Below are 23,086 nucleotides of genomic sequence, written 5' to 3'. Positions count from 1 at the left end.
GCAGTGAATTTGCGTTCAGCATGCAGAACAAACCCGCTGCCAAAGAAAACGCGCATGCTGCCATCGGGGCCGCGCCCGAGCGCGTTCCCGTGAAGCCGGCCCCGCCCGAGCGCCGCTTCCGGAAACAGCCGAGCGCGCTCGGTTCGCGGCTCCGCCCGGCACCCGTAGGAGGCGAGGAGGGCGCGCCAAGATGGCGGGAGTGCCGGCGGTGCGCATCAGCATCGAGTCGGCGTGCGAGAAACAGGTGCAGGAGGTGGGGCTGGATGGCAGCGAGACCTACCTGCAGCCCCTCTCCATGTCCCAGAACCTGGCGCGCCTGGCTCAGCGCATCGACTTCAGCCAGGGCTCCGGCTCCGAGGAGGACGAGCCGGGCTCGGCGGGCCGCGCCTGGGCCGAGCCGAGCGAGGCGGAGGATGAGGAAGGTGGGGGCGGCTGGGCCGGGCGGTGTGGCTGCCGGAGGCCTTCGGGGTGGGGGTGCGTGGACTGCGGCCGCTGCGGCTGCTCTGTGCGTACCCGGAGGGCGGCGGGGTCGGGCCGGGAGCGCCTCGTGGGGTTCCCCTGAGCCTGGTGCAGGGTGTGCGTCTGCGGCATGGCAAACACCGCTATCTCTGTAAGGATAGAGCACTGCCCTGCTGGGAACGGCTTGGGGGTGTTGGTGGATGGGAAGCTGGACGTGAGCCAGCAGTGTGTCCTAGCTGCCCAGAGAGCCATACGTATCCTGGGCAGCCAGAGCAGCACAGCCAGCAGGGCGAGGGAGGTGATCCTGCCCCTCTGCTCTGTGCTGTGAGGCCTCACCTGGAGCACTGATGAGTCCTGAATATAGCAGAGACGTGGAGCTGTTGGAGCGCATCCAGAGGAGGGCCACAAAAATGCTCCAAGTGATGGAACAACTTTCCTATGAGGACAGGCTGAGAGAGCTGGGATGTGCAGCCTGGAGATGAGAAGGCTGTGGGGAGACCTGACAGCAGCCTTTCAGTATCTAAAGGGGGGCTGTAAGAAAGGAAGGCTCAGGCTCTTTAGCAGAGTCTGTTGTGACAGAATAAGGGGAAATGGTTTCAAACTAAAAGAGTGAAATTTAGGCTGGATATAAGAAAGAACTGTTTTTACAATAAGGATGGTAAGGCACTGGATCACATTGTCCAGGGAGATGGAGATGGCTCTGGTGACCCTCAAGGTCAGGCTGAACTTGGCTCTGAGCAATCTGTTGTAGCTGTAGGGGTCCCGTGGAAGGGCAGTTGGACTAGATGACCTTTAAAGGTCTCTTCCAACTCAAATGATTCTAAAATACTTCTGACAGAGGCCTAGAAAACACCTTGGGAAAAGGGAGATAAGATAAACCCATGTATCACGTTGTGTTTTATGCTTTTGTGGCAGGTTTGTAAAATGATAGGGTATAAGACTCGTTCTCAAAACATACCTTGTGTCTGTATTTGTTTTGTTTTCAGGGTTGGTGAAGTTTCAGCCGTCCCTCTGGCCTTGGGACTCAGTGAGAAACAACTTAAGAAGTGCCCTGACTGAAATGTGTGTGCTGTATGATGTCCTCAGCATAGTTAAGGATAAAAAGTTCATGACTCTGGATCCAGTGGTGCAGGATCCTCCTCCTGCCAAGCAGGTTCGTTGCAGCTTATGCATTTCCTGTGTGTTTATACTGAAGGTTTTGTTACACTGAGGCTTTTCTGTGTGAGTGATAAGTACAAAAACTGGTAGTGTTCCACATGGTGTCTTCATCCTGTGCTCTATGGGTGAGTAGGAGGGCTCAGAGTGGGAAAGGATGCTGAGCTCAGTGGCTTCTTGGAGTTGTAAATCAAAGTGCTTCTTGTGGCCATATAATACTGATGTGAAAGTAATTCTGAATAGGCTACTCAGCATCCAGCAAAAGCTCCCTCACTGTCAGCACAGTGTCAGAAGCTGAAGCATTGTTGCCTCTGTGGAGCGCTGCTCAGCAGCAGCTAAAACATTGTTGTATTATTAACATTATTTCTTTCCCAAAGCCAAAACACAGCATCATACAAGACACAGCAGAAACCATGACATGTTTGTTGGGTTTCATTTTCCTCCTAGAATCCTCAGTTTCTACAGCTGATTTCAAAAAAGAAGTCATTAGCAGGTGCAGCTCAGATCCTGCTAAAAGGAGCAGAAAGATTATCCAAATCAGTTGCAGAAAACCAGGAAAATAAGCGACAAAGAGACTTCAACTCAGAACTACTGAGACTGAGACAGCACTGGAAGCTGAGAAAAGTGGGAGACAAAATTCTTGGTGATCTGAGCTACAGAAGTGCAGGTATGCAGTAGGGTGTTATTCCTTTACTTAGAAATGAATATTAAGATTTTACATAGAGTGTTTTAATCTGAAAAAAACAGATGGAGTATGTTTAATAATACATATCAGTTAATAACACATAATTATGAGACAGAATTGTAAGAGAACACCTGTTTTATTATCAGGGAAAATATCCCACCATCCTTAACCTAGAAAGTGATTTTAAAGGCAAGAAGAGTTTCAGTAAAGATTGCTTTACAGAACAGTTCTATACTGGCTGACAAGTAGGCCTTATAGACAAAAGCCCATGAAGCATTTTCTTAAATTGAGGAGTCTCTTTTCTGAACACAGATTCGTAGGCATCTATACTGATTATTTTGGGCACCTGTTGTTGCAGTGAAGGTGGGTAGAGATTTAGAGCTGCTCATCTTCCATTAATGAAGAAGCCGTAGCTCTGACTCTCCTTGAGTCTCATCAAAGCCATATGGCAGGTGCTGCCCTTGGGTCACAACAAACGCATTGCAGCAATACAGGTGTGGGAAAGAGCAGCTGGGAAGTTGCTTGGCAGAAAAGGACCTGGGATGCTGGTTAGAAAATGTCTGGATGTGAGCCAGCAGTGTGCCTTAGTGGCCAAGAAGGCCCATAGCATCCTGGCCCACATCAGAAACTGTGCTGCCAGCAGAGCTAGGGAAAGGATTGCCCCTTCCATGCTGCATTGGTGAGACCATACCTTGAGTACTGGGTTCAGTTTTGGGCCTTTCGCTACAAGAAGGATGTGGAGTTGCTCAGATGTGTACAGAGAAGAGTAACAAAGTTGGAGGGACTAGAAAATGAGAATAATGAGGAGTGGCTGAGGGAGGTGGGCTTGTGTAGTCTGGAGAATAGAAGGTTGAGAGGAAACCTCAGTGCTCCCTACAACTACCTGGACAGTGGTTTTGGGGGACTTGATAGATGAAAAACTTAACGTGAGCCAGCAGTGTGCCCTTGCAGCTGGGAAAGCAAATGGTATCCTGGGCTTCATCAGAAGAGGGATGTCCAGCAGGGACAGGGAGGTGATTGTCCCCCTCTACTCTGCTCTTGTGAGGCCCCATCTGCAGTACTGTGACCAGGTCTGGAGCCCCCAGTACAAAAAAGACAGAGAGCTGTTGGAGAGGGTCCAGAGGAGGGCCTCAAAGATGATCAGGGGACTGGAGCACCTCCCCTACAAAGACAGGCTGAGGGAGCTGGGCTTGTTCAGCCTGGAGAAAAGAAGGCTGCAGGGTGACCTCATTGCAGCCTTTCAATACCTCAAGGGAATCTACAAACAAGAGGGGACTCAACTCTTTGAGAGGGTAGATAACTGTAGGACAAGGGGAAATGGTTTTAAGTTGAGGAAGGAAAGATTTAAGTTGGATGCCAGGGGGAAATTGTTTACTATGAGAGTGGTGAGGTGCTGGAACAGCTGCCCAGAGAGGTTATGGATGCCCCATCCCTGGAGGTGTTCAAGGCCAGGTTGGATGGGACCCTGTGCAGCCTGGTCTACTATTAAATGGGGAGGTTGGTGGCCCTGCATGCGGCAGGGGGGTTGGAGCGTCACAATCCTTGAGGTCCCTTCCAACCTGGGCTGTTCTGTGATTCTGTGCTTACAGCAAGGAGAGTGTTGGTCTCTTTTCTTAGGTGACAAGCAATAAGGTGCAAGGAAATGGTCTCAAGTTGTGTCAGGAGAAATTAGATTGGATACTAGGAAGAGTTTCTTCATGAAGGGAGTAGTTTAAGGTTGGAAAGGCTGCCTGGGGAGGTGGTGGTGTCCCCATGTGGAGATGTGTAACAGATATGTGGACATGTACCAAGGGACATGGTTTAGTGATGGGACTTGGTAGATCAGATTAATGACTGGACTTGATGATCCTGAAGATCTTTTCCAACTTGGATGATTTTAGGGTTCTACTACATGTGTCTTTGTTCTTCTTTGATTAGGCTCCCTTTTCCTTCATCATGGCACGTTTGAGGTGATTAAAAACACTGACATTGACCTGGATAAAAAGATACCTGAGGATTACTGTCCTTTGGATGTTCAAATCCCAAGTGATTTAGAGGGATCAGCCTATATAAAGGTTTGCCAGAAAATTCAATACAAAAGCATGGGTTTTATGCTATTTGCATGCTTGCAACAAAGAGTAACTTCAGGTAACCTTTTTCTTTTTTTTTTCTTCCTTCTTTTTCCACATAGGTTTCTATTCAGAAACAAGCTCCAGACATTGGTGACCTTGGGACAGTCAATCTCTTTAAAAGACCCATGCCAAAATCAAAACCAGGTATGTTATTTTCTGGGTGTGTTCTCAAGAAATAGGTGATATTTAATTTGAAAATTCTCGCATAAAGCTTTAAAGAAGAGTGGACAAGAATATTCTTATTTAATCTAAATAAATTCTGAGAAATACTCAATTTGTAGAAGAATCATAGAATGGTGTGGGTTGAAAAGGACCACAGTGATCCCCTAGTTCTGACCCCCTGCTATGTGCAGGGTCACCAACCACCAGACCAGGCTGCCCAGAGCCACATCCAGCCTGGCCTTGAATGCCTGCAGGCGTGGGGCATCCACAGCCTCCTTGGGCAGCCTGTTCCAGTGTGTCACCACCCTCTGAGTGAAAAACTCCCTCCTAATATCAAACCTAAACCTCCCCTGTCTCAGTTTAAAACCATTAATACCACCTTACTACTCCAGTGCTGGCATTCAGGGCAACTACTGTAGAATATCTGGTATCTGAACAGAAAAGCAGCCTCTCTTTACTTTTCTGAAGACGTGAATTTATATTTTCAGGTACCCCGCACTGGCAGACAAAACTGGAGACTGCACAGAATGTTCTCCTGTGTAAAGAAATCTTTGCCCAGCTGTCACGAGAAGCTGTTCAAATTAAGTCACAAATTCCTCACATTGTTGTGAAAAATCAGATCATCTCTCAGCCTTTCCCAGGTAGGATTACTTGTTAAATACAGACTGAAATTCTGTTTTATGAGACTTTTTCTTTTTTTTTTTTTTTTAGTTTAAGAAACAAAGCAAAGCGTTAACCTTGCTTTTCAAAGATTATGAAAAACAGAGTTTCCCAAATTTTTACTTGCTAATTATAGTAAAATTCACCTAATACACTTTATTTTCTAACTTACTCATATTTTATTACACAGACTCTGGGTTTTGTCAGTAGTACTTAACATTGTTTTGTCAACTGTAGTGATAGGTACATGTTTTGGAGCTTTGCAAAGATCACTGCTTCGTGTAGGTGAAACTTCAGAGGAGAGTTGATGGGTTATCTGTGGAACTAAGGGTGATGCTCTTCAATGGGGGCAATTAGAGAAGATGAAGATGGGTCAGAGCTGCTGAATTCATACAAGGGATGCACAACTACTTAGGAAGAAACCTTTTCCTTTTTCTTTCTTTCCTCTGTGTGTGGGTTTGAGTTGTAGAAATAGGTATGAAATCAACCTGTTGAGGTAGTAGTTGGCCTGACAACACTTCAGTGAACACTGTTACCTGCTTTTGCTGCTGTGCTCTCCATCATTTGATTTCTACATTTTTTTTCTCTGAGATAGTGGATGTTGGTTGTAAAGCTGATGTCTGTGTAAAGTCAAGAATAAGTTCTCAACAGCCTGCTTGGAAACTGTGTCCTTATTATTAAATAAAACCTGCTTTGCACAGGTTTGCAGTTGTCTATTTCTCTGTGTCACTCTTCCAATGACAAAAAATCACAGAAGTCTGCTTCGGAAAAACAGAATCCTGAGGATCATCTCTATGTTCTGGAACATAATTTGCATCAACTTATCAGAGAGGTAATGCGTTCATAGTCCAGGATTGGAGGGGGCTCTTTTTGGCTTTTGCTTGGACTTGCAGGCCTTATGCACTGCTGTAATGACAGATGGCCACTAGAGGCCAGTAAATTTCTGTCCATTTCTGTGAAGCAACCTGCTGGTCAGGTTTACTGTGCGGTGGTGACTAAGGAGTTCCAGCTGTGCTTTAATGGCACACTGGTTCTGAACCAAAGCTTAAACCTGGCTGCTCACTCGGGAAAAGCCATGCAAGGGTGTTTTCAGTCCAGCTCCTCAGTTTCCCTTTTCTACCTCTGTGTGTAATTAGTGTTTATCAAGTACTTAATGATTTGAGTATTGATTTGGATTATACTTCTACAAAAAAAGATCAATAAATGTCTGCAGTAACTTTGCTTCACTTGAGGTCTGATCACTGCTTCAGTGCTTTAGATTGTCATGTAATTGAATGGGAAGACCTGGGGAAATAGGTAGAGATGTGCTCCCTCCCTGAACAGAGAAAGTGCAGATGTCTCAGCAGTTGTGAAAGCGTGTTCCAGAAAGTGTTCCTATGCATAGGACGTGGCTCCAGAAGCCATGAAGTCATGTAAAAAAGGGAACAGTTTTAAGATTTGATGTGAATCAGCGTATTCAGAGTATGTGTATTAAATCTTGCAGTTGTGTTATTTGGTCACTTTCTCTTTTAACAATTGTTTGCAGTGTCACAAGCAAACTTTGAGCTCCACAGTGATGCCACATCCAGCAAGCGCCCCTTTTGGCCACAAGAGAATGAGGCTGGCAGGGCCACAGGCTTTTGATAAAAATGAAATCAGTTCTTTGCAGTCAAACGAAGGACTTCTGGAAAAGATCATAAAACAGGCAAAACACATCTTTCTGAGGCGCAGGTGGGTCACGAGCTGTGTGATGAAATGGGTCATTATGGAAAACAGGATTTTTGTCAGTGTTCAGTTTCTACTTCTTTGTTTAAGTACTGAGAAGGATGACGATGTATGATCACACAATACTTGGCCAGAGAAATCTGAATTTTTCCTTTTAGTGAGGTCTGTGACAGCTGTGATGGAGGCTGCTGATTGTTATACTTTTTAATGTTCTTTGCTGAGCAGCTGATGCTGAAGAATACTGCAGCAATACTTCTGCAGAATATATGTGAAATAGACACAGTAAACAGCCATGCTTAATTTGCAGCTAGAATTTTGAAGTACATCGACTCATTTCCTTTAAAGAAGATAACAGCACAAGTCAGCAATGTTATTTTGAGTGGAATGTCTCTTTTTCCTCTAGAACTGCTCGAACCATTGACAGTCTGGCTAGTCGTATAGAGGATCCTCAGATTCAGGCCCACTGGTCAAATATAAATGATGTTTATGAATCCAGTGTTAAAGTTCTAATAACTTCTCAAGGGTATGAACAGATATGCAAGTAAGTATGAAAACATTTGCATCTTTCTATTTGTAAACTGGCATTGCAGTAGCACGGCATATACAAGTAGTGTGTTGCAATTGTCATAGAGTCAAAGAATGTCCTGGGTTGAAAAGGACCACAATGATCATCTAGTTTTAACCCCCAATTTTAGATTTGCTGTAAAACAGAAAGCTAGGGGCCTGTTTTTGTGTACAACTGTTGTGTTTTTCTGAGTGGTGAGAAGGAACAGCTACCTCCTCACCCACTTTACAGTGCATTTAATGTTGAAACTTAGTAAGTAGTTATCTAGCACAGTTTCCTTCAGGGAAAGGTTCGAAGAGGAAAGTGGTTCTTTAGGACAGAGGTGTATGGAGATAGCTGAATATAGAGTGTTTCTGTACATGCTTGCCTTTAAGCTTCCAATCTGGGCATGGAGAGCTAGTCAGTGCTCTGCCCTAGCTTGATTACAGAGGCACTGAAATGTAAAGCTCATGTAATTTATGTTATTACTGTATTGTCACTGAAGTATGAGACTTCAGGTAGTGGAAACGGATGCCTACGTGCTGACCATTGGTGCGTTCACTGATAGGTATGGGTGGGTGAGCTGTTTGCCTTAGCACCCTCTGGCCTTTTTGAGCAGTTCTCTTTGGCTCTGTCCACACTGGTGCAGTTTGCAGTCTCTCTTCCAGAGTACCTGTGCTGCTTAAATCTTGACAGCAGGATAGAACCATTCCTTAGTAAATTTTTCCCCTGTCTTCTGGAAAGAAATGGGCACAGGGGCAGGGAGGGGGCTGTGAGGTACCTCAGGATTTGACTTGAACGAGCAGCGGACCAGCTCTGGGAATGTGCCATGGAATACATTTGCCCTGCATTATAGAGGGGGACGTTGTGGTGAATGATGTAACTGAGATGTTTGAAGTTGGTATTGTATTCCACAGGCTTTGCCCTATCCTTATCTTAGAGTTCTTATCAAGTAATCAGAAGAATTCTGTGTTCTTAGAACAAACTTCCTATTTTCTGAGGTGTTAAAATGCGCTCTGAATAAATGTGTATCTTGTTTTCAAAGATCCATTCAACTACAGCTCAACATTGGAGTTGAACAAATCAGAGTAGTGCACAGAGATGGAAGAGTTATTACACTGTCTCATCAAGAGCAAGAGCTGCAGGATTTCCTTTTATCTCAGGTATACTTGTATACTTTGTTCTTCCTTTTCTTCTGGTATTTTGGGGAACAGAAGTGAAAATCTCACCTTTATCTGTGTAGAAAACATTAGAAAACTTGAAATGAAGTTATTGCCTACGGGAAAGGTGGATAACTGGATTTTCCAGTATGTTTGTATAGTGAATTTAGCAACTGCTATAAAATCTAATACCAGGTCACTAGCAGCAATCAGTTTTTTGCCCTTCCATTAGAAATACTGCTGATAGTGATACTCATTATCAGGGCTATAGGTTTGTTGCTGACTTCAGAACCAGCCAGTGAGAGCAGGCTACAAGGTATTCAATATATTAAACTTACTGTAACCAAATCCAATCTAGAGATCTTAATGAGCCCAAAATTATTGTCATTTCAGCACTGTGTTGTTAATGATTACTTTGCAGCAACCATTATTAAATCAGCTGGTATTTGAACTGAGGCTTGTTAATTGCGTGGAGCAAGCTGCTGGTTCTGTTCAGAAGTGACAGTCTCCCTAATACACATTGCAAATAGTCACAATACAGGTCTGTAGTAACGGTGCTTGGCCTGGTGCAGTTGCATCAAACTCCACAAGGCAAAGAGAACAAGTTGAAACAGATTCTACTGATGGTATCTCTTCATGAAGATGTGGTTTTAGACTTTCAGAGAACTGCTAACAGTGCTGGGTTATTCTTTGCAACAAGTGTTACTTTTTGATGCGGAAAAACATTCTCTTCTAATCTTGTAAGTTGTTGAAGTTCAAAGCTTAAAGCCCTTGAGCATTAATAGAGATAATCATGTGCCAGAGAACCTTGGCCTTTATTTGAGCTTGCATTGTTAATACATATTTGCAAAGGTAATTTAGATATCTTACAGCAAAGATCTCTGTCCAAGAGAAGATATTATTTCAAAATCCTTTTCATAACAGTTGGGTTATTTTTTTCTTAATTGAAAGCAGTACTTAAAAAAGTCATCTGGCTGAGTGGTGTGTTTGATGTAGTGGTTGCCTCTGCCTTCAAAGCTATCCTGACATACATGACATGTTTTGGGGTTTGTTGTTTTTTTTTTAAACAACCACCACCACCAAAAGAACAAAAACAAAGAAAAGAAACTCAAACAACAACAAAACCACTCAAAAAACCCATAGTAGAACCCAGCTGTAGTTCCTCTGTATTTCATTTTGTGGTGTGCTAATACTGATGAGAAGATGAACCTCTTGTCACCTTTCAGATGTCGCAGCACCAAGTCCATGCAGTTCAGCAGCTTGCAAAAGTTATGGGATGGCACGTGCTGAGCTTCAGCAACCACGTTGGCCTGGGGCCAGTGGAGAGTATTGGCAATGCATCTGCAATAACTGTAGCATCGCCAAATGGAGACTATGCCATTTCAGGTAATGCTTCCTATTTCAAACGTGTACAGAATTCTTAAGTTCTAAAGGGTTTTTAAGCTTTCCTCTAAAATCGGTCTCCAGGATTTTTTAGAACAATGACAACTTAGAGCAAAATATTCTAGAAATGATCTCTTGTGTGTGGAATTGGCACCTAAAGCGAATGAGTACTTTGCCAAGTAGCCATTTAATTATTAAACCAGGTTTGACTTAGACAAGCATGAAAATAATTCTTAGAACTGGCACAGAAAAAACAGATTGCAGAAACCATTGTGATCTTGAGAGGAGGGAATAAGGCAAACAACAGGATCACAACCCTGGGCTTAAGGAGCACAGGGTTTTCTGTAGGGATCTGCTTGGATGAATCACCTGGGATGCTGTTCTATGAAGAGACAGAGGAGTCCAGAAGAGCTGGTTGGTGGTGGTTGTTTTTTCCAACGATCACCTCTTTCAGGTCAGGGATAATCATTTGCATGTGCACCAAGTTGTGCAAGGTGTCAGAAGATCTGCGTGAACAAGGAGTTCGTGATTCAACTCGGATGAAAAAGGCCACAAAAAACAGAAGCAGGTGACCTGAGAATATGATAGAGATGCTGCTTAAGAATTCAAGTATGGGAATAGGAAAGCTAAAGTGCATCTGGGATTGAATTTGGTGTGGGACATACAGAGTAGTAAAGAGCTTCAGTCAGTATGTCAACAGCAAAAGAGAGCCTAGGGAAAGCCTGGGCCTGCTGCTAAGTGGGGACAGGACCTGGTAGCTCAGAACATGAAGAAGGCTAGAGTACCTGATGTCTTCTTTCCTTTGGTCTTAAGACTGACCTTCAGAAATCCCATGTCCCCATGATATGGATCCGGACTTAACCTGACCCTCCTTACTGAGGTTAAAGGATGATTCTGTGAGTCTAGAACAAAGAAGGATGTAGGATGTGTGTGTGAGCGCTGAAGGACCTGGTCAGTGTCACTGCAAATTCACTCTTAGAATCATAGAATCATAGAATCACTAAGGTTGGAAAAGACCTAAAAGATCACCCAGTCCAACCGTTCACCTATTCCCAATAGCTCCTACTAAACCATGTCCCTCAACACAACATCCAGCCTTTCCTTGAACACCCCCAGGCTCGGTGACTCCACCACCTCCTTTGGCAGTCCATTCCAGTGCCTGACCACCCTTTCTGAAAAGTAATACTTCCTCATGTCCAGCCTGAATCTCCCCTGGCGTAGCTTGAAAATGATGATCTTGATGATCCGTTAAAGGTCCTGTTGATCAGGAGAGATTCCTGAAGACAGGAGGAAGGCCTGTGTCATATATTAAAGAAGGAGAATGGGAAACTCCAATCTGGTCAGCCTCACTGCAGTTACTAAAAAGGTGAAGGGGTAAAAAAACATAGCAGTTTCCCAACATATTAAGGACATAAGATGATTGGGAGTAGCTGACATCAATTTATGAAGGGGAAATTACGTTCAATCAGTCCAAAAGCTTTTTACAGTGAGATAACTAATTCAATAAGTGAGGGGAGAACAATGGATGTTTTCTATTTTAGCAGGATTTTTGAGACTGTATGCCAACATCCCCCTTGATTGACAGAGTGATGGAATAGGAGGTAGGCAGGCTGGATTGCCAGGCTTAAAAGGTTGTGATCCTCAGCCATGAAATCCAGCTGGATGCAAGTGTGGTATAACCCTGAGTTCAGTACTGGGACCATGGCTGCATGGAGCAGCTGGATGCTGGTGATAGAAAAATGGATGCTGGTGATACAAAAATGAGAAGTAGCTGATAATGTGATAATATGTGTGCTGCCATCCTAAGACTTGAACACATTGAGAACTGGGCTGGCAGGAACCTCTGGGTGTTCAGTAAAGGGCAGTGCTAAGTCCCACACATGGGGAGGAGGGTACAGGAGAGGCAGAACATGCTGGAGTGAATTCCAACAAACAGCCACAAGGAGCATCGTGGGACTGGAGCACCTCTCCTGTGAGGAAGGGCTGAAGGAGTTAGGACTGTTCAGCCTGGGGAAGAGGAGGCTGAGGGGTGACATCATTAGTGTCCATAAATACCTGAAGGGAAGAGTGCAGTGAGAATGAAGCCAGGTTCTTTTCAGTGGCACCCAGCCATGGGCACAAACTGATACAAGGAAATTTCATTTAATCATAATAGCCTTTTTCACTGTGAGGATGGTTGGACCCAGGTTGCCCCAAGAGGCTGTGGAAACCTGACTGGAAATCTTTCTGAACAACCTGCTCTTGAAGACCTTGCTTTGTGCCAGGGGTTTCGACTAGATGAAGACTAGGCTCCTCTGGTCTACATTTTGAAGACTACCTTTCCTAGGCAAAGAACTGGCAGCTGAGGTAGCTTCTGGATCCACACGTGTTAGTTTTGGTTGATGCATAAGTTGTGTGTCCACCTGTGCTTCTCAGATCTGAAGTGGTCATACAGCAGTTTTGATCCGCTGCCACAGGTGTAATGTTTGGGAAAGCTGAGTGGTACCTCCTTAACCAAATAATGAGCCCTCCACCACCAAAAGAAAAGAAATAAATACAACGAAGAAATACAAGCAAAAAAACTGTCACCTAGATTTGGAGAATATCACTCTCTCTCCACCAAACTTGCAGTTTGATGATAACAGCAGTCCTGTCTTCATTCCTCTCCAGAGAGGTATCCAATAGAATAAATATTTAATAGATGCAGCTCATGAAAATTAAAATGTACTTTTTGGAATAGAATGGTAGGGATCGCCTTAGAGATAAGACTTAAGTAGGAAAAACAAGAAAACCACCCAACAATTTGATATTATTAAGGCTATTTTTCTTTGCACTTTATGTGAAATATGTATTCTGTGGATTGTTTGTCAAATGTTTCTTTGATTTGCTTTAGCAGAGAGCAGTGCCAACATAAAAACTGTAGTGAAAAAGTGTGAAACCAGCTTACAACATAAATACATGTAAGGCAATTTGTCATTTGTTTCCAGCGTGTTTGGAATTGACTCAACAATAATGTACTGCATACATGAGGGAGGGTATTTAACATGAGTAAAAATACTCATAAAATCTTTGTTCATCACAGTACGTAATGGTCCTGAAAGTGGCAGCAAAGTTATGGTTCAGTTTCCACGGAGTCAGTGCAAAGATCTCCCCAAGGGCGACGTGCTGCAGGACAACAAGTGGAACCATCTTCGAGGGCCCTTCAAGGAAGTCCAGTGGAATAAAATGGAAGGGCGCAACTTTGTGTATAAAATGGAGCTGCTCATGGCAGCCCTGACTCCATGCTGATCATCTCTCAGTCTCCTCGTGGGGGCTTTGAGTCGTTGCTGCGCTGCCTGTGCAACAAAGGATGATTCAGCCTGTGGGGCTACACAAGAAAACAAAACCACATTTATTTCCTGTACAGATGCATCTGTTGTAGGGTTTATAATAAAGCATTATCAATGATGTGCAATACAGCTTTTTCCAAGAGTTCCTTTCAGCTGTATCTCTGCAGGCTGCTCTACCTAGACCAACATTCCTAAGTGATTACTGTATTTTTCTTCTATAAAATGAAATTCAAGAGTCCTTTGCCTTACGAGAGGTGCCTGCTCAAAATGATACCCTTTCCTTCCCAGCCTCTGGTTTTTCCTGAACAGATTTTTATAAACGTTTCTGATAAAAAGAAAATTCTGACATTTAAGCTGATAAACCTTTTAGTGGCTGATATCCTGAGGAAAGTACCATTGCTTAAAATTCAAGTTACAAGTCTTCAGTGTGTGATGTTCTTGGCTTGGGGTTGAGGGAATACCTCTGCACTGCATTGGTGCGGCTCTGGGTCACGCACTGAATCTCTTGTGGAGAGGCACAGTGGTGTTGAGGGTTGTACAGTCACAGCTTGTGACGTGGCTGTAGGTGACTTTATGCAGTATTTGTTACTGCATAATTTCTGTTGTTTGCAAGCTTGTCGAGGAAATGATCTTTACGTCTAAAATTCTCCTGCCAGTTTGAATTTTTGTGTAACTTTTTTGTGTAAATTCATGTCTAGAAAGAACAGACTGGGAAGAGGAAGAGCAGGTAACTCACGTAATAAGCCTTGGATCTCCATAGTCATCCTGTTCTTTGTTTTCTGCCCTGGCATTTGCTGCCATTCAGAAAAATGATAGTTTTCTCTTAGAGGTCAGCTCCCTTGAGGTCTTCAAGAGGTAATTTTGTTTGTTTCTCCTTCTTTGTTGTAATTATAGCTGCCTTGATATTTCTACTAAAGTTTTGCCCAGTTTTCCTTTTGCTTTGTCATTAATGGCTAAAGGTCTCTTTGAAACTGGTCTGTGTAAGCTGGTTAAGATTTTCATCCACATTGTGTTACAAGGTGTGTATATACATACATACACAGAAAAGAACTTTTTGCACATAGAACATGCTTGAATTAAACACTGTCCTTCTGTAGTGACAGTTGTTCTTTTGCTACGTTCTTGAGCAATATGGAATAGCTGTTAGAAATACCTATTAAGCAACTGTTTTTGGCAAGCTGCTGTTCAGTGTGTATCCAAAGCAGCTATTATACTGTGTTGAAATTTTCCATTGTGGAACATACTGTTATTTCAGTTCCTTGAAGTTCTTACTTATGTGGCAGAGAAAGGCATTTCTCATAAGGTGTCTTGGATAATTCATGAAATTGAAAAAATAATGGTTGAAAATAGCACACAGGTCTCTTGATCATCTTGGGGTGGGTGAGTCTTACACAACTGCCTGTTCCCATATTGCTTGGCTAGCAGGTTTTGCTCCTTACTGAACAGGGGGTGGCAGTGCAGCTCCCAGCACGTTGTGCACCTGACACAGCACAAAAATCTCACCCAAAATCAGATGTATGTATGAAAAATTAATTAAATGGATCTGTGTACCTCACTGTTTTCAACCTCAACTGACAAGTCTGCATGGAGCAGCAGCCTTTTTGTCAAAGAAGCACTTGGTTACCAAATAATCACTTTGGAGTTATTAAGTTGTCACGCTTGCAGGATTTGTTTCCTTCTGGAGGAAAAAGAAGGATGCAGGGGGATCATTTATCTTGTTTCAGAAGTGCATGGATGTGATGGGCACAGAAAGTTGTTTAGACTTTCAGGCCTAGCTGTTAGTAAAAACTAGGAGCAGGAGCCTGCAGAGTGCCTTTCACAAAAGGAATATTCAATACTGATGGAAAACAGGCTGGTATGACCTCTAAATTGAGACACGAAGTTGGAGCTCTTAGCAGTATGCCTTTAAGCACAAGCTGGGTACGTTTAGAGAGCACTAAGACCTTTACACTTGATTACGAAAGCAGTTTTGTGAACTTGGACATCTCTTTAATTACAGTTTAAATGCAAAATGCATTAATGTCCTTGATCTCTTGGAATCTTGCAAATATTACCTTTTGCTGCAGTTTTGCATGCAGTTTATAAGTGGAAAATGAATTGCTATTAATTTCTAAGCTTATACTTTTGTAACAGCTTGCAGAAAAATTTTAAATTCTTCAGCCAGCTCGTGTGCAGCAATGGGCTGCCACAGGCATTTCATCCTCACGTTCTTTATATCAATTACTGCAACAAGTAATATTATTGGCAAATACCAGTTTCACAGAATTGGGAATAATTTATTGCTGTACCAGTAACCATTTTAAAATGTGGATAAAATTTTTCAGCAAGGAGTTGTCTATGGGAAAAGCAGCGTGCAGCTCTAGTTACTGCCTCCTTGTTCCTCTGGCTATCACTATCTAAAAGCATCTAGAGCCAAGGCTGGGTATCTGATGCTGCTGTATCTTTCACCAAGCTCAGAGCTCCAACTATCAATCATAGAATGGCCTGGGTTGAAAGGGCCCTCAAAGATTCTGACGCTCCAACCCCCCTGTCGCATGCAGGGCCACCAACCTCCCCATTTAATACTAGACCAGGCTGCACAGGGTCCCATCCAACCTGGCCTTGAACACCTCCATGGATGGGGCATCCATAACCTCTCTGGGCAGCTGTTCCAGCACCTCACCACTCTCATAGTAAACAATTTCCCCCTGGCATCCAACCTAAATCTTTCCTTCCTCAACTTAAAACCATTTCTCCTTGTCCTGCTGTCATCTACCCTCTCAAAGAGTTGAGTCCCCTCTTGTTTGTAGATTCCCTTGAGGTACTGGAAGGCTGCAATGAGGTCACCCTGCAGCCTTCTTTCTCCAGGCTGAACAAGCCCAGCATCCTCATCCTGTCTTTGTAGGGGAGGTGCTCCAGCCCCCTGATCATCTTTGAGGCCCTCCTCTGGACCCTCTCCAACAGCTCTCTGTCTTTTTTGTACTGGGGGCTCCAGACCTGGTCACAGTACTGCAGATGGGGCCGCACAAGGGCAGAGTAGAGAGGGACAATCACCTCCCTGTCCCTGCTGATGAAGCCCAGGATACCATTTGTTTTCTGAGCTGCAAGAGCACACTGCTGGCTCATGTTAAGGTTTTCATCCACCAGACCCCCTGGTCGTTCTTTGCAGGTCTCTACTATGCTAGCTGGGAACTTCTCTTTGCTTTTACAGTGCACATACACTGTAAGGATTTTCAGTGGTCACCAACTTTCGAGTTAGGGCATTTGTGCCTGCATACATTTTCTGACTTGTCATATTTATTCAAGTAAATGTTTGTAGGCAAGAAATGGTTTTAAATGTCAGCTGCACTTATCATATTTTCTAAGCAACTCTAGATATGTGCTCAGCTTAGCCTATGCACTTTGTTTAAGTTCTAAGATTTGGGAATTAAAAGTAATAAATGGAAATAGGTATGCAGAAATAAAAGTATTACGTATATTACATGAATACCTTTCAGAGTCCTTCAAACTTAAAGGAAACACTTTCAGCTTCTGTGTCACCTAGGTTTAATTCACTCAGACATGCAGAGGACTGGCAATACATTTTTAGTGTGAAGAACTGGAACAAACTGTTCCTTCGTTGAGCTGTGTTTTATCTGGGATTTTCTTTTATTTTTCAGTTTCTTACTTCCTGGGTGCAGGAAGGAGCAACCAGCTGAATCTAACACCTGAATTAATGAGTGGCTGTAAGGCCCTGTGCACTGCAATGGCCATTCAGTCTGGGGTTGACTTTTCAGAAGTGTTGTGTTCCAAGTGCTTTGGAAAAAGCCTTTGTGGCTTCTATCTGCACTGTTACGCACTTGATAGGAAGTTCTTTGTTTTCATGGATCAAACCTGTGGTACCTCAGCTGCTGAGCAATGCTGACCTTGAGAAGAGGGAAACTGTCACCTGAGAGAGGTGGTGGGTTGCCCACGCCTGGAGACACTCAAGGTCAGACAGGATGGGGCTCTGAGCACCTGATCAAGCTGTGGATGTCCCTGTTCGCTGCAGGAGGGTTGGACCAGACAGCCCTGAAAGGTCCCTTCCAACTCAAACAATTCTATGATTCTACGACTCGTAAAAGCTTTATGAGACAAGTGAGTGAAGTGTGGAAGAGGCAGTAGCAGCAGTTAAGCTCAAAAAGCCATGTGGTATCTGTAGACACAGACTAGCCCTTGGTCACTTACATTTTCAATGTTTTGCCACTCTACTGGTGTGGGGTCAGTTTTTTATCCTACAATCATTTCAGACAGCATCATCTTCAGTGCCTGTGCACAGTTCCTTGTTCGACAGCCTTTCCTAGCAATGTGATAAAATGTGTGTTCACGTCCCTGGGCAGTGTAAACAACTGGAAGCATAAGCAGAGGAACTTTGACCATCTTGGCATTATTTCAATGTCAGATTTGTCTCAGAATTACAGCTTGTGTTCAGAGCTTTGGGAAATTCCTTATGACTGAAAGTAGCAGCATGTGCATAATAAACAGGATTCAACCCTTGCAGTTAATTTTTTAATGTAATATTGTAATTAGACACTAAATTTATTCGTAGGATCATAGAGTGATCCTAAATGCTATTCTGCTTGTAACAGGGGACTTGCTGTAGCCAAAATGCAAGTGTCCTGCAGGAACACTATCATTTTCTTACAGGTAGGTATTATTGGTTGGTTGTTTTTAGGAGTGGCAGAGGCTGTGGATTTTATTAGTTAGCCACAAAAATGTGTTTGTGCTCAGCCATGAACACGTACTCTGACTAGCAGAGCTGAAATCATAACAGGTCAAAACAAGTCCATCAGACACTGCTGATTTCAGGTCCTGTATTAGCAGTGTAAGTCAGGAATTTTTTATGGTAGTCACAAATACTTTACCTTTTAGGTTCCTTCTTGCTTTTCTTGCCAATACTTTCTCCTGAGGTAGAGTTGTTATTTTTGTTATGAGACAGTCCTTGGCTAACACTCAATGGTTTCCAATTCAATTTCTTCAGTTGTACTTGCTGCAAATGAAAGGATGAAATTATTGATTGGCAAGTGGATGGGAAGGTCAGCATTGCAAAATTAACAACTCCATGTTAATAGCTGAGACATTTTTAATTTTAACTCCAGTTTTACTCATCTAGAATTTGCTTTTAAGTGCATCTTTTCAAAATATTTGACCACATAATAAGTCCCTCAGAACCCTGAATGTGACAGTAGTTGTCAAGTACAAGACAAAAAGCACTATGGAAAGTGAAACAAAGTCCACAGGGCTCCATGACTTCCAAAGGAGGGCTCTCCTAAGATGGGACTGAAACATAAGTCATTGGATCCTGTTCTGGATGATGACAGAGCAAGTCTCCAGAACTGCAGTATTCCTGAAGTCTGCCAAGGAGTGCACTGAATTCAGACTCTGAAGAACTCTTGCTGCATAGGAAAATTGGCTTTAACTGGAGGAAGGAGAGGCTTTACCCAAACTGGCATGGTAAGAACATTTTCAGTAGCTACAGAAGCTCATGAGCTGTGTGTCCACTGTGAAAAAACAGCAGCAGCTAATGATGTAGGGAAGTGTTCTTTAGTTTCTGATATAAAATACAAGGTAGATGTCCTGTGGATCTTTTTCAATTAAATACCTATTATTCAGTTGCCTGTGTTAGTAAAGAGTTAAACAGGATGACTCAGCCAAGCCCTTCCAATTTTGTTTTTCTGTCACCACTTCACACCTTTACAGCTCAAACCATGAGTGAGTTTCTCAGATTTCTCAGATTGGAAAAACGTGTGTCTGGGCTGCATTCTTAGATACCTGTTAGCTTATGTGTCTTCTTCTGGAACAGGTAGAGGGATTTGTTACACAGCCACATGAAGCAGATCAAAATGGCAGATATTGCAGCAAGAAATACAAAGAGAACCACTACGAAATGTAAATCTTCATAGATAATCTCTGCAAAGAGGGCAGAAATGTGTGATGTTACGACATTGCTTATGAGCAGGTTAGTGTTTAAACACAGGGTAAGGCTAAGAAATCCCACGAGTTTCATACCATAAACATTGAGTATGATGGTGCCATAGGTGTTGGTTCCATACTCTTCTGTGACTGTGATAAAATAGTAGCCAGCATCTCTCATGCCCACGTTCAGAAGCTGTATAGAACCATTTTCAAAAGCAGTCACTCTGTCCTTATAGGCGCTGGATATGTTGATGTAATGCCCACTTTTCCACTCCACAATTTTGGTGGTGCCCCAGCTCGACACATGTTTCCACTCCACAGTGGCAATGCCTCTACAGGAGTACTCAACAGAGAGGAGGACATTCTGTGCCACCGTTGCGTTGATGTTGGGCTGTGGGACAATTAACGACACTCCTCCAGGAGCTGAAAGACAAAGGGGGCAATGAGTGCAGGAGGGGTGCAGCACATGAATATCCTGGGCAGGGTGGGACCTCTTGGGAGGGCACTTCATCCTATCTTAGTGACTTCAGGACAGGAGTTTCTCTCTCTGTTGACCACTGTAGGAATACACGTGTCTAACATAAGACTAAATACGTGCTTTATTTGGTTGCAGTCAGAAGAAATGTCTGTGTCTTACAGGACAAGTAACAGCTTGTGTTTCAGTGTTTCGAGGAAAAAGTGTGGAAGGGTCCTTCTGACAAGGAAGTGTGAAGCTCTGGTCTTTTGATTACCTCAAATTGAGAAATGGAAATCACATCATGTTCTCATAAACCTCATCCTTAATGTATTTTATCATGTATGGGAAAAGTAGGCGCTGCACTTCCTTCATAAGCTCTCAAAGCCCTGCAACCCACAGCCTCCTCAGAGGTAAATGAACTGTCTTTTGGGAACAGTCCAAAGCTCCATCTCTCCTGTGTCCCCAAAGTCAGTACGTTTCACAGTAATGAATTTACAACTCAACTGCCAAGCACTTAACAAACAAACAAAACAGGGATGGCATTTATGATTTCCAAAGTCAATTACAATGTTCCAGTTTATAGGGACTTCAGACAGACCAAGTCAGCCTAATGCCCACACTAAAATGAAACAAACATTCTGACGAAATACAAAACCTGGTTTATTTACCTCATGCCGTGGATCAAGAGTAATGCTTTTGTGTTCACCAGTAACTGGCTTGCCTTTGAAGTTCTATGTTTAAAATGGAAATCTTAATAGCCATGGCCAAAGTAAGCTGTTATATCAACTAATCATCCCCCCAAAGCACGGACTGTAGCAAGCTTAAGTACGTGAAGACTTGGCAAGGACTTCATCATGTTTGCATAATGAGAGGGACAGCAGGCTGCTGGAGATGTCATGTAGGCTTTAAATCAGAAATAATGTGTTAGCAGTGTTTGAGAGAACAGCTACATCAGGACAGCCAGCTATCTGCCAGTGCAGATAAATCACATCATCAGAGGGATCTTCTTGCACCAACTTCCAGGCAAAAATGTATACGAAAAAATAATTATCACACACTTCCCACTAATGTGATTATGGAGCTGCTCATAACTGCTGAACAGAATGGATCATTTGGTTTAATGTGTAACTGCAATAACCCTACTTGCATGGGGGTTTTCCTGCATGAGGATTTGGAAGAACACCAAACATTTGAGTTTCAATGGGCACACCTCGTTTTTGAGTTAATGGCACGTTAGTGATAACTTGGCGAGAGGCTGGGTTTCCTGCCTGCAGAAATCAAACCAGACCGAAGGCAGATAAAGCACGGGGGGACTTTTCCTGGTTCAGCTCCCCCACCCTCAGTAGCAGTAGCCTGACTGCTGCTGCCGAGCTGGAACAGCAGTAGGACCTCAGCTCTTCCCAGGACACTGCTGCTGGGATTCTCCCTCCATGGGTTCTCGCCATGCCCTCCCACAGCACCTCTCGGCCAGGCGGTGCTCGCCTTCAGCCTGCCTTCCCCAGAGACAGAGCAGGCCAGGGAAAGGGCTTTGTGACAGTGAGACAAACAGATGGGAGCTCCTGGTAACCGCTGCAAACTGCTCTCATTGTTTTCAGTTCCCTGCATTTATTTAAAGGCCTTTTGCTCTGTTTCTGGCCAGAGCTGAGCTGACAGTCTCTCTGCAGTGCCTTCTAATGCCGGGATAAAGGCAGTTCTTTTGCACATATGACTGCAAGGTAAAGGTTAAAAAGATACGCCCTTCCACTGAACTATCTGCAAATACCTGAACTCCCCATGCAGCCCACGAGCCAAACGCAGCACCGCAAGATCTGAACACCGACAAATATTTGTGACACGCGGTCCTGCCGGTTGGACCCCAAGAGAAACGCGGCAGCCCGCACAGCAAACGTCGCACCGAGCGCCCGCAAGCGGCCACGGCGCGGCCAAGGAGGAAGAAGGAAGGGGAGCGGGCGGACTTACTCTGCAGAGCCCAGCCGGCCGCCAGGCAGAGGGTGACGGTCCCCACGATGGCACCGCGTCTCCGACATCCCCGCACAAATCTCATCGGAGAGCGGCCGCGGCATTGACCCCGCCGGGCGGGGCCCGCGAGAACGGGCTGCGGCCTCCTCCTCCCCGCCGACCCTTCCCCGCGCCTCTCCTCCCTGCCCCGATACGATCGCGGGATGCAATTGGCCGCCAAGGGAGCCGCGTGGCATAGCCCGAGCTGGAAGGGGAGGTTGTGGCCGGGTGGGGGTCGGCTCTGCTCGCACGTAACAGCGATAGGACGAGAGGGAATGGCCTTCAGTTGCGCTAGGAGAGGCTCGGGTTGGGCATTAGAAGCATTTCTTCTCGGTAAGGGCGGTGAGGCGCTGACACGGGCGGCTCAGGGAGGGGTGGAGTCACCGTCCTGGAGGTGCCCGGGAACCGCGGAGTTGTGGCGCTGAGGGACTGGGCACGGCGGGGTGGGCTGCGGCTGGACGTGGTCAGCTTAGAGGTCATTCCCACCTTAATGACCCACAGGACGGTCGAGTCCAGCTGGCTCTACACAGTCACCCAAAATGGAAACCCTTTGACTGAGTCTGAGGGAGCTGGGACTGTTCAGCCTGGAGATGAGGGGGCTCAGGGGGATCTCGTTCATGTCCATATGTACCTGAGGGGTGGTACTTACCGACAGGCTGTTGTCAACGGTGCCCAGTGCCAGGACAGGAGGCAATGGGCACAAACTGGCACACAGGAGGTTCCCTCTGAGCACCAGAAGCACCTCTGTGCTGTGCAGGTGATGGAGCAGTGGCACAGGTTACACAAAGGCTGTGGGATCTCCTCCTTGGAGATCTCCCAAAGCCACCTGGATGCAGTCCTGGGCACCCTGCGCTGGGTGTCCCTGCCGGAGCAGGGGTTGGAGCAGATGGAGTCAGAGAGCCCCCCAGTCTCAGCCATTCTGCGATTCTTTGAACAGTCTCATATGGATAAAGACGAGAGAGAGCACCTCTACCCCAGGGGGCAGTCACCATCTCAGATGACCGTATGGAAAATGAGTCTGTTCCCATCACTCCATGTCCAGCATAAGTACTGAGTGTCACCTTCTGGAAGAAGCCCACAGAAATGCTGGTCATCCTTTCAGAAAAGTTAGGACAGTAAGAGATAGGAGAAACGGGGTTGGAAAACTTGCAAGTGCCCCAATCCTGAGAATGAATCCTTGCTTAGAAATGGTCACTGCCATTGCCATATGCATCCCTTGATTGATGAAGGGTCACAGAGAGCTCCTGCAGGAGCACAGCCCCAGTACAGGAGGCAACAAAGGGGAGGTGAGAAGTGAGCCCTCAAGCTCTTAGCTCAGCCCTTGACTAGAGAGGATGCAACCTCCATGAACTCCAGGGCTCAGCTTTTATTCACAATGCATATTCAC

General features: G+C 44.7%; 2 protein-coding genes across 5 annotated transcripts; one reads left to right on the top strand and one right to left on the bottom strand.

Annotated features, from left to right (window-relative positions):
- Positions 1-142: 142 nt before the first annotated feature.
- On the top strand, positions 143-15,321 carry MED17 (mediator complex subunit 17). 2 transcript variants are annotated; one of them, XM_048949165.1, is made up of 12 exons: positions 143-422; positions 1,446-1,612; positions 2,062-2,281; positions 4,217-4,353; positions 4,470-4,554; positions 5,061-5,213; positions 5,934-6,064; positions 6,758-6,942; positions 7,340-7,477; positions 8,526-8,643; positions 9,867-10,026; positions 12,179-13,201. In XM_048949165.1, the coding sequence occupies exons 1-12, from the start codon at positions 191-193 to the stop codon at positions 12,235-12,237; spliced, it is 1,785 nt and encodes a 594-aa protein (XP_048805122.1). In that variant the 5' UTR covers positions 143-190; the 3' UTR covers positions 12,238-13,201. The 2 variants fall into 2 exon arrangements, with proteins under 2 accessions (XP_048805122.1, XP_048805113.1); XM_048949156.1 differs by having other exon boundaries at positions 145-422; positions 13,085-15,321.
- VSTM5 (V-set and transmembrane domain containing 5) lies at positions 13,254-21,965 on the bottom strand. Of its 3 annotated transcripts, none has more exons than XM_048949533.1 (5): positions 21,661-21,965; positions 19,338-19,667; positions 19,101-19,238; positions 18,194-18,318; positions 13,254-13,369 (listed from the first exon to the last, which is right to left on the bottom strand). In XM_048949533.1, exons 1-4 carry the CDS (start codon positions 21,743-21,745, stop codon positions 18,275-18,277), a joined length of 597 nt encoding a protein of 198 aa, XP_048805490.1. In that variant the 5' UTR covers positions 21,746-21,965; the 3' UTR covers positions 13,254-13,369; positions 18,194-18,274. The 3 variants fall into 3 exon arrangements, with proteins under 3 accessions (XP_048805490.1, XP_048805481.1, XP_048805501.1); XM_048949524.1 differs by lacking the exon at positions 13,254-13,369 and adding an exon at positions 17,513-17,628; XM_048949544.1 differs by lacking the exon at positions 13,254-13,369 and adding an exon at positions 17,564-17,677.
- Positions 21,966-23,086: the final 1,121 nt, after the last annotated feature.

This window comes from Lagopus muta, chromosome 1 (assembly GCF_023343835.1).
Source record: "Lagopus muta isolate bLagMut1 chromosome 1, bLagMut1 primary, whole genome shotgun sequence".
Lineage (NCBI taxonomy): Eukaryota > Metazoa > Chordata > Aves > Galliformes > Phasianidae > Lagopus > Lagopus muta.
Note: the sequence above shows the minus strand (reverse complement) of the source record. Positions and strands in the feature narration are given on the sequence as shown.

What these genes read in the sequence shown, in the direction of transcription:
- MED17 (XM_048949156.1), top strand. Translation starts at nt 191, where the DNA reads ATGGCGGGAGTGCCGGCGGTGCGCATCAGCATCGAGTCGGCGTGCGAG. An exon ending in CGAGGCGGAGGATGAGGAAG is followed by an intron (nt 423 to 1,445) that starts GTGGGGGCGGCT and finishes TTTTGTTTTCAG; the next exon opens with GGTTGGTGAAGTTTCAGCCG. An exon ending in TCTGAGCTACAGAAGTGCAG is followed by an intron (nt 2,282 to 4,216) that starts GTATGCAGTAGG and finishes TTCTTTGATTAG; the next exon opens with GCTCCCTTTTCCTTCATCAT.
- VSTM5 (XM_048949533.1), bottom strand. Translation starts at nt 21,745, where the DNA reads ATGAGATTTGTGCGGGGATGTCGGAGACGCGGTGCCATCGTGGGGACC. An exon ending in GGCCGGCTGGGCTCTGCAGA is followed by an intron (nt 19,668 to 21,660) that starts GTAAGTCCGCCC and finishes TTTGTCTTTCAG; the next exon opens with CTCCTGGAGGAGTGTCGTTA. An exon ending in GAAGACACATAAGCTAACAG is followed by an intron (nt 18,319 to 19,100) that starts GTATCTAAGAAT and finishes TTTCATTTGCAG; the next exon opens with CAAGTACAACTGAAGAAATT.